General features: G+C 47.3%; 1 protein-coding gene across 4 annotated transcripts in view; it reads left to right on the forward strand.

Annotated features, from left to right (window-relative positions):
- LOC146207821 (uncharacterized) overlaps nucleotides 1–10172 on the forward strand; it is an 89136-nt gene that overhangs the window by 2614 nt on the left and 76350 nt on the right. Inside the window, exon 3 of one of the 4 annotated variants that reach the window (XR_014704294.1) lies at nucleotides 786–1080. The exons of 2 other annotated variants lie outside the window; for them this stretch is intronic. Coding sequence is in view for 1 of the 2 variants with exons in the window: in XM_084590579.1 (XP_084446705.1) it covers nucleotides 2974–3056 (83 nt within the window). In the remaining variant the exon portion in view is untranslated. Of the gene's footprint in view, nucleotides 1–785; nucleotides 1081–2973; nucleotides 3057–10172 lie in introns of those variants that run through there. One more of the 4 variants, XM_084590579.1, reaches the window with a different exon arrangement.

Genomic DNA, 10172 nt, shown 5'->3' on the forward strand with positions numbered 1-10172 from the left:
ACTTAAGTGTCCCCAATAATGTAGCACCTTATACTGATAGGGCGTGATAGGGGAATAATGTGGCAGGCAAAGCAGCTTCCGCCGTTGCTTTCGCAATTCAACTAGGGTTAACCAGAGCTAAACCACGACAAATTTTTTTACTCTTGTGTTTGAGCCAAGAGAACATATTACCTGCTAAATGTAAATGGCAAGGAATTACTAAAGTTTTCATCCGTTTGACAACGTGCAATTAACAGACGCTTATAATTCGTGCACGCCTCCTAATAATCTAACAGCATTAATATTAATTCTAAAATATAGCTATTAGTTAGCTCAATTTTTGTTACCCAGCATCAGTGTGCTGGGCACCTCTGAGACTCACATGGGCACTTTTATCTGTGCTCATATTGGCTGTCGTTTAACGTTCTCAGCCGGATAATTTTCCCACCCTACCTGCAGCTCTTTAGAAAGCAATTCATGCCTTTACAGGGAGAGTCTTTTATTTATATTGCTCTTCAGTTATTCTGTGTCATAATTTCGTTTGTTTACTTTTTTCGACTCTACAATGAAGCGCTGATACTACACCGCTACTAATTTTTGTTTAATGTAATTGCTTAGTCAATTATGTGTTAAAAGTACGAAGGGCTGCCAACTAGGAAGAAATGAAGCAATCTCAATAAGAAGTTTGTTTTCGTATGTGCTCTGCGTGGTGAGGCACAAGGCTGTTGGCTAACAAGCATCCGACTGCTTCTCTGGGCTTTTGACTCTGCGTGACGCTCTTTTTTTTTATTTTTTCCTCCAAATAGTGTATTCCTGGACAACGGCGATTCGACCCTTGCACTCAGGGCTGCATATGCGGCTTTATACCTGGCAGACATCGAAGCGGACGACTGTACTGCACCCAGTCTGTTTTTCAGAAGGCCCACGAACGGCGCCCTATAAATTCGCTATAATATCTCATCTTCCCTATATTTATTGGGGGATCACAAACACTGGCGCTAGTTTTCCTGTCCCTTACAAACCTTTTGGGTGCTTTTAATCGTAACAGCAGTCATATATATAAAGGCACATTGAAACAGCAAGCAGGTGTGGTGGTCCCTGCTCGATGCTTTCTGTGATCGCGACGCTGTTAAGTCGATTGAGAATAACTGGAACTGTCGCGCTAAAAAGGAGGAGGGTCAAAGGAGTGATTCGGGTAGCAAGTGCTCTATGTGCAGAAGCAGCCACTGTAATGGCGGCTGTACTTTGTCTCTGATTTTCTGCCTATAGTCTTCGTTTCTGAGGCCCGTCAGCTCACACTCCACTTTATTTGATGGACCGCGGCAATGGGCAAATTTAAGTGCCTGTAGAAATTTAGAGCTTGCTTTAGCACACAATATTGTCAATAAGAATTTTATGTTTGTGTTTTAGGATAGGATAGGAAATACGTTAGTTTCTCTAGGAAGGTATTGTGCTAGTAACAGAAGAGGTCCATCTTCCGTCTTCTCACAGGGTCGGTGCCCCTATTCCAGGGCTCCGCTGAGCTTCGCTGCTCGCTGGGCGTGCTGGATCAGACCTAGTTGGCAATCCAGATCGCCGCTGGAGAGCCGGCACTCCCACTGTTCCGCACTCGGGTCTTTACGAAAGCTATCTTTACTACTACATTCCCACGTGATGTGGTATAACGAAGGTTTGCTACCACACCATGGGCAGGTGTCCCGATATTGTGACGGGTAAATTTTGCTTAGGATATGCAGGTTAGGGAATGTTCCTGTCTGCAGTCTTCGCCAGTACGCTGCCTCTTGTTGTTTTAGATCCCGATGAGGCGGCGGATAGCGGATCCGTACCCCCTTATAGTAGTTCAGAATGTCTGAGTACGTAGGGCCGACTCGCTCGGGTAGATCGTCCGATTGGGAGGAAGCTCGGCTCGTGTACCCTCGAGCTACCTGATCGGCGCGTTCGTCCCCCGCTATGTCGGTGTGTCCTGGCACCCAGTAGATGTTGTGTTTGACTTTTGATGGGGTCGCGCTGTGGAGGAGCCTGAGCGCGGCGCGACCTATGTGGCCGTTCATGTAGTTACGGCACGCTTCTCTCGAATCTGTAAGAATGGTAAGGGACGTGTTGCTTCGATACCCAGCTACCACCGCAAGAGCAACGGCGAGCTCCTCCCCTTCGGTTACCGTGCATTCCCTGACTGAGGCGCTAGCTAGTTCCTTTAAGTTGGAATCAATAGCTACCGCCACTGCGCTATTATGTGAGCTTCCTGTATACGAAGCCGCGTCCGTGTATACCGTTGTGGATCTTGTAGCTAAATTTAGTTGTACATACTTCGCCCGGGCTGCTCTACGGGCCACATGCGAGTTGGGGTCCATGTTCCGGGGAAGGGAGCTAACCTTTAGCGTCTGGCGAATTGCGTCCGGTATGCTCGCAGTACGATTCTCGATTTCCGCAGTTGCACCTATCCCCAGTCGCCTAAGAAATGAGCGCCCCGTAGGAGTCTGCTGGAGCCTGGCGATCTGCGTGACCAGTTGGGCTTCTTTGATCTCTTCGAAGGTGTTGTGAACGCCAAGAGCTAGTAGTTTTGCTTTAGAAATGTTCATTGGTAGGTGCAGGGCTGTCTTGTAAGCTTTGCAGATGATGATATCTGCACTTTCCACTTCTCCTTTGTTGAGGTTGAAATACGGGAGGGCGTAGCCTACGCGACTGAGTACCAGGCTCTGAACCAGGCGCAGGGTATCCCCCTCTCGCATACCGCTCCGCTTCTGCGGCACACGCGTGATCATCCTGGCGACCTGAGTGGTCGATTGCTTGAGAAGGCCGAGCGTATGGCCGCATCGCTGATTGCTCTGAAGCCACATTCCTAAGACTCGTATCTTGTCTCGTTCGGGAAGTAGCTGTCCTTCGAGGGAGACATTGAGGGTCCCTTCTTTGTGTTTCTCTTTGTGAACTCGCAAGAGCTCGGATTTTTATGTGGAGCATGCGAGACCTCGTGCACGGACATATTCTTCTACGCAGGTAACCGCTGCTTGCAGTCGTTCTTCTTTCTGGCCGAGCGACCCGGAGGTAACCCAAACCGTGAAGTCGTCAGCGTACATGGCGTGTGTATGCCTTCGATCTTCTCAAGTTGTCTAGCGAGTCCGATCATAGCCACGTTGAAAAGTAGTGGCGAGATGACGGACCCTTGAGGTGTGCCTTTGTTGGGGATCGAGAATTTATCGCTGCGAAGGTCTCCGAGCCCAACCATTGCAGTTCGGTTGGAGAGAAAGGCCTTCACATAGCTGTGAATCTTCTAGCCACAGTGGAGGTTGTCGAGTCCTTCCATTACAGCCGCGTGGCTAACTTTGTCAAAGGCCCCTTTAATATCAAGGGCCATGACCGCGTTCTCGCCAGCGCTCGGGACATTGGTGAGGACTTCCTCTTTGAGTTGTATGAGGACGTCCTGGGTGGAGAGGTGAGCTCGGAAGCCGAACATGCTGTTGGGGGTACAGGTCTTCATCCTCCATGTAATTTTGGAGCCTCCGAGTAACGACACGCTCGTAGAGCTAGGCGTTTGGTTCATCCCACAGCGCCAGTTCTGCTTACCAAAAGTGGCCCACTTGGCACTCTCATCGCAGCGGGAGGCCTCAACCCAGAAGGCCTCCCGTACACCCATTGAAAGTTTGAGAATAGGTTGAGGACGTTTCGACCCCAATGCCTCTAATCATTCGCTTTACCAGGTGTGGCTGCTGCATCGAGCGCCAGCTATCCTGAGGGAAACTTCGGAGGAAACCAGCTACTAGATGGTTCGATTGGTCTTTCGCCCCTATACCCGGATCGGACGATCGATTTGCACGTCAGAATCGCTTCGGACCTCCACCAGAGTTTCCTCTGGCCTCGTCCTGCCCGGGCATAGTTCACCATCCTTCGGGTGCCAACGTGTGCGCTCTCGCTCTGCCCCGGCGACAAGAAAGCGCCTGGGACGAGCCGTTGTTGCGCCCACACCCCTGTGCGGTGCGGGAACGCAACGCGGCCCGCGAAGGGCCTTCACGTTTCATTGCGCCATTGGGTTTCGGGAGACCCATTGACTCGCGCGCCTTCTGCCGACATAAATAAATAAAACATAGGTCAGTGCAAATACGTGTTTTCTTCAAACTTTGTAACTTCCTACTCAAATTAGTGCGAAATCATCAAACGTAAGTCATCCTATACCCAGAGAGGATTGCAGCTAAACTTATAACCATGGTTTCGAGAAATGAATATAAATAATTGTAAATTTAAAAGCAAAATAATACCACATATATCCCGGTTGCACACGCTGCAAAATAGAATACCAGTTTTAAGTCATTGGCTACAGACAATTTTTCTACTCACTTGTTTCACGTACCATTATACGAACTACTTCTGATAAACTGTATCAGCTCTAAGAGTGAATAAATGTTAGTCCCAAGAGAAGGCTCGTTGAATCAAGCGTTATTGGCGGATTGCCTAGCGCCAGCTAAACAAACAGCAGGCCTTGGTGGCATTAGGGCGAAATATCTTGCCAATTATAGCAGGTACGAATAAAATTTCTCGGCACTTAGCGCATTTAGCTCTCATTATGGACGAATTAAGGCGAACGTCCCCTGTAACCGACGTTTAAAAATAGGGCCAGTTGGCAACTACGCGGTGTGGAGCCCACGCTGCTATTGCGATCTTAGTTAGGGGCATTGCGGTCGCTTTAGAATAGGCTACCGGTTTAAATCCACGCCTAACCGGCCACGCTTCAGACCCATTGAGTACTGCAGCGCCACCATGCATTTTCCCAAACTCACCCTATCTAGAAATTCTAGAAAAGTTTCTCGATGCTGTAGCCGAACATGAGGTCAAAATATCTTAAACACTCATGAAGACGCACCGCCGAGATTGAAATTTAACCATGTACGCATTATAGTGTAAATCTGGCGCCACGGCCACGGAAGTTTCACACGTGGAGCGAATTTTCAGCCAGAACTCGCTCCTACTAATCTACTATCGCCGTAGTCCATAATACCACTTAACTAAGTTGTAGCCTCTTATGTTGTAGGTAATATATCATCGTTTTTATTAACGTTTATGCTTGTATCATCTATGTACCCTGGCTAATCCTCCACCGTGGGTACGCGCCATTACGTCCTAGGAACACACCATCACCATCATCAAATGGTATGGTATATCTTGTTCAATGCGACGATGCCCATGTGGGCTATGAAGGATGCCGTAGTGAAGGACTCTAGAATGAATATCCCAGCACAGAGCAGCGGGTAAGGTGAAACCCTTATACAGTTCACAAGACGCGAAATCTGTGGTAGCAAATTGTCCACAGAGACTGCCTACAAAATAATCAACAAGAAATGGTCCCAGTTACTAGATCATATTAATTAGAAAATAAGAGTAAGTGAATCGTGTTCACACCAGGACTGGAGCCACCATACTTCTATGCAACAGCCGACAGCACTAACCACCCCTTTGCTCCTACCTGAGTCATAAATAGGAGTGCATAATTCTCTATGTTTAGAACAAGGGCGCCAGATTGCGCTGAGGGATAGAAAAACAGATGCGCAGGAAAGGAGGAGAATGTCAGTTGTGATAGGATAAGTTACCGGTAGCACACGTCAGTGTTCAATGTATCTATACATAAACGAGTGACAGCCGTAAGTCGCATGTATTCAAGAACATAAAATTAGAAGAGAAACTTAACTTCGGATATAGAATAAAAAATACATAAAAATTATGTAATACGAGCATGCAAAAAGGAAGCTTGCCACAGACTGCAAACACTTGCTTCGTTCTGACGTGTTCTCGCTTTGGAATGTCAATTCACTTTTCGGTTTTCCGAAAATATCGTCCTTCTCAAGTATGAAAGTGGCCTTATTCGAGAGAATTTAAAAGCCTTCCATATTAACATTAACGCTGACATTTGAGAAAGTGATTTGATTGAATGATAAAGTGATCAGCTTTCTATCTGGCAAAAATATATATGCGTTCTAAGCGCTACCAGCATCCGAAGCTATGCAGGTGTCTGTACTTTTATTCTTTTTGCTCGCTATGGAAAGAAAAACGCGCACACATTACATCTCTTGTTTCAAATAAGACGTCCTTTGCGAGTCAGCGCTTGTGTGCGTTCTTTCTGTCGTGTCTTCTCGCACTACTCTATTATGAATTACACCATAAACATATCTGAGCAGAAGACAGGCATCGGAACTGAGCCACTTGTCACAGCCAGGCAGGCGCAAGCATGCAGTCGCTAGCAGGCAAGCACAAGAAGTTAGGCACAAGCTGGTGCGTACTGGTGGACACAGGCTGGCAGGCACAGGAAGGCCCAAGCATGCAGGCACAAGCAGCTTGACACAGGCAGCCGAGCCCAAGCTGGCAGGTACAAGCAAGCAGGTATAGGCAGGCGCAGGCAGGCACAGGTATGCAAACACAGGCAGGCTTAAGCATGCAGGCACGAGCAAGCAGGCAAGCACAGGCAGGCACAAGCAGGCAGGAGTAGAGAGGCACAAACATGAGCAGAAAGCCAGGGGCAAGCATAAGCAGGCAGGATCAGGAAGACACAAGCAGGCAAGCATAGGCAGGCACAGGATGGCACAAGCAGGCAGGAACAAGCAGGCACAAGCAGGCAAGCACAAGCAGGCAGGAACAAGCAGGCAGGAACAAGCAGGCACAAGCAGGCAGGCACGGGCAGTCAGACATAAGCTGACAGGCACAGACAGGCGCAGGAAGGCACAAACAGGCATAAACATGCAGGTCCTGTCAGTCAGGCATAAGCTGACAGGCACAAGCAGGCACACGACAGTGGCCAAATTTCGTTTTGGCGAAAGACTTTTGCCGGTGGAGTCACCTAAATCCGTGAGCACCGTAGAAGGAATATGCGATTCTATCAATGGGTGAAGTGCTTTTTTTTTTCCCGTGGCGGATAGCTTGGCATCGAGATGTAAACCGCAATACTATTCCACGCGAGGCGGATGCCCTATCTTGTTGCATTGTAAAAGAAAAAAAAATAATAAGACGACGTACACTGTTTCCGGCAGTTTATGGGCTTTCGACTCAGGACGTCTTAATGTGCGGAACAAACGGGTCAGTGAAACCTGATCATAGTTATTTCCAGTAAAGAGAAAGAGAGGAGCCACACTTCAGCTTTTGTAAACCTTGTCTAACAAACAGTTATTAAGGGGCTATATCAAAGTTATTCGAGTGCTTTTTATCGGGCACTGCAACGGTAAATAGAAAACTGTTAAATGGGAGTTCTCAGTGGGGTTCAAACGCATCAAACGTTCCCATCTGCTAAGAACGGTGAAACTGAGGCCCCCGTGTGGAGCTCTCAGTGAAAATGCGTAATATAAAAAAGAATATTGACAAAACCGTTTATTCAGCATTCATAAAGAGAATATTAAACGCGATGCATGCTCTTTTGTTCAGATGTTTCCTATCTCATGTCAGGTTACACGTCATATCCCCAACCTAAATGCAATGCATTAGGCCCAAAGGTGTTTAATCAATAATCTTTTTTAATGCATAATAATAGACTTTTCTAAATGCTTCCATAACTATATTTGAATATTGATCCTTGCTTCACTTGTCATTCTGGTATTACTTTTTTTACGCAGGAGAAGCCACTTCTCATTGCATTTTTAGCACTCTTTACATTATGTCACTGAAGATCGTTCCTCGGATTTCTTACTTTGTGACATTCTTTACTACGGCAAAAGCATTTTGTTTTTCATGTCTGAGGTAATGGTAACATCATGCATTTTGTGTATCAAGTGCTTTGACGCGAGCGAGTGTTTCAGTTAGAACGTGGTTACCTTAGCAGTTCAGCATGCGTGTTGTAATGCGCTTCCTAACGTGCTTGGTCTTAAGAAAGGACAGCTGGTTCTAAATAAAAGCAGGAAGTAAAGAGATAGCTTAAGCAGCAGGAATTATGTAATAAGAGTGGGGTTAGCTCTTTTTTACCAGAGTTGCTATAAACGGCAATCAGGAAAATTTCTTAAATGCCGCTTTACACCTAACGGGTTTGTTTTGAGTTTGGCCGTTCAACCAAAATATTTTCTTTTCTCTCACAACAACAGAGTCCTCCACGCCATTTTTCCAATTAGCAACTCCTCTCGCTTCCTTTCGCTTCAGATTGGTCTTCATTCTCTTTCTCGGAACTCTTCGACTGCTAAGGCGCTGCATAATTGAACATAACTGGCATGACTGGGGCCTTGGTAACCAGTGGCACGTCGCTAACTGCTACTTAATTTCTTTTTTTCTAGTTGATGTCTAACTCCATCGGTCGATGTGAAAAGCGACTGAAACGTTTTTAATGCGTGCATCCTGCACGATCACAGCTTCCGTATACTTGGGCTATAGCCTGTTTATATCTTGCTCTGGTTGCAACCGCCCGAAGACGAGACGAACTGTGAACGAGGGATACGTACAGGAAGCGTTCATCTATAACTGTTCAGTCCAGTAGTTTTTCCCGCGGTAGGGTTTTCTTGCTGTAATCAATTGTTACCAACTTCTCATCCTTCCATCGTACCTGGTATAACGGTATCATATTCCAGCAAAGTAACATTGTAAGGGATTCCTTTATTGAAATACTTTTCGATATATAATGAAATCTCCTATTACGCGAGTCTTTCGGCGAGGCTGAGCGGGCCTCATATGATGCGAGAGCTTCGCCGGGCAGCAGCAGTCGAGGGGCAGACAAACATACCCGCTTCTGCACTATAAAACCTAAACCGATCGTATTTGACGGAGAAAGACCGTCCATCGCAGGAGTGTCACAAAAGTCTAATGCCACCCACCAATCTCAGGAGAGGGACAGCGTTCGCTGCACAGCTACGGGCTACGAAAAATACCGCCACGAAAAAATACCGCTGTCGGAGCAAACCCCCACCTGCATTGGCCAAACTACACGACAAAGTGACAATGTCACATGTTGTCCGTATTCTATTGTGCACCATTTGTTCCTCGCGCCAAGTTCGCCCCAGTAGATGAGCAGCGCAGATTCCGACGGCAGGCTGCAGTCAGCTCGCCTCCCTCCCCCCTTGCTCCTTTCTTCCTCGCGCTTTTACAAGCATTTGCAAGATTCCGTGACCACTGACTTAGGGTGGCGCTAAGAATAGAGCGATCAAGCGTTCCTGCCATGCTCACTTGTCGCCGCGATCACATCCTTTTTGCCCGGTTCTGGTCACCACGCTTCCTCTGTCATTAGATGACACCTGTTTGTCTGGACGCGGCGTTTCAGTGAAAGACATGTCTCACCTACGACGACGGCTTCGTGTGGGAGCTAGGCCTACGGTCTGTATTCAAAAAGCAGCCTACCTTTCTCCTTTGGGATCTCATTCACTGTCAGCCTACCGATAGCGCTCGTTACCCAAATGGCTTTCCACGCTTTGTCCGCCCATTCGCGGCGTCTTTCTGCGCGCCGCCAGCCTTCGCTCACTCGATAAGGAAACCCTCCACGAGGCGCTGCACATAGTGCTAGGTGGTTACTTTTCTGGACGTCCCGTGCTAATCTGTGGCGCCCATCGGCCACTTACACTTTGATAGCTTCGAGGCATTTGTAGAAAAACACGCGTGTCTCACGGAACAGTTGTAATCTGTATTGAATATGCTTTCATGCTTACCACCGTGTTGTCATAGCTACAAAGCGGACATCCCCGGTTAGGTTTCAGCTCCGTACCGGACATGGCAGTAATCTGGTTTGAGCTACGTCCGGAAACGGTCTGTCCCGTTTGGGCTTCGTACCGGAGAGACCCGTCCGCTTCAAGTTCCGAACCCGAAATGGTTCGTCCAGTTTCAGCTGCACACCGTACTAGTCGAACCCACTTGAGAGCTGTACCGATCGGGTCAGTACAAACCTGATTACTTTTATACACGAGGGGACACAGGTATGAGTCATACCGTGCCCGTATGCTTCCGTAAAAACCGGTTTGGCGCGGTACGGAATTTTTGTACGCATACATGGGAAAATTATACGCTACAAAGTCTCAGAAGCGGCTGACGATGGGCGTAGCTGGCAATTGTTTCTTGACCACTGAATTCTAAAATCAGCACTACATGTAGCCTCAGTCATTTTTCGTCTCCTACGTTGCATTTTCTTACTGCCATGGCGACCCTGTTATTAATTGAAAATGCGGAATTATAAATTACTTAATACTGATTCTTGTTCGCCTTGCCGGGAATCTACTACGGGGTGGCTTAAACTTCAAAAGCTATTCTTTATCAGC

The sequence above is a fragment of the Amblyomma maculatum genome, chromosome 1, assembly GCF_055883805.1.
Source record: "Amblyomma maculatum isolate TAMU_Amacu chromosome 1, ASM5588380v1, whole genome shotgun sequence".
NCBI lineage: Eukaryota > Metazoa > Arthropoda > Arachnida > Ixodida > Ixodidae > Amblyomma > Amblyomma maculatum.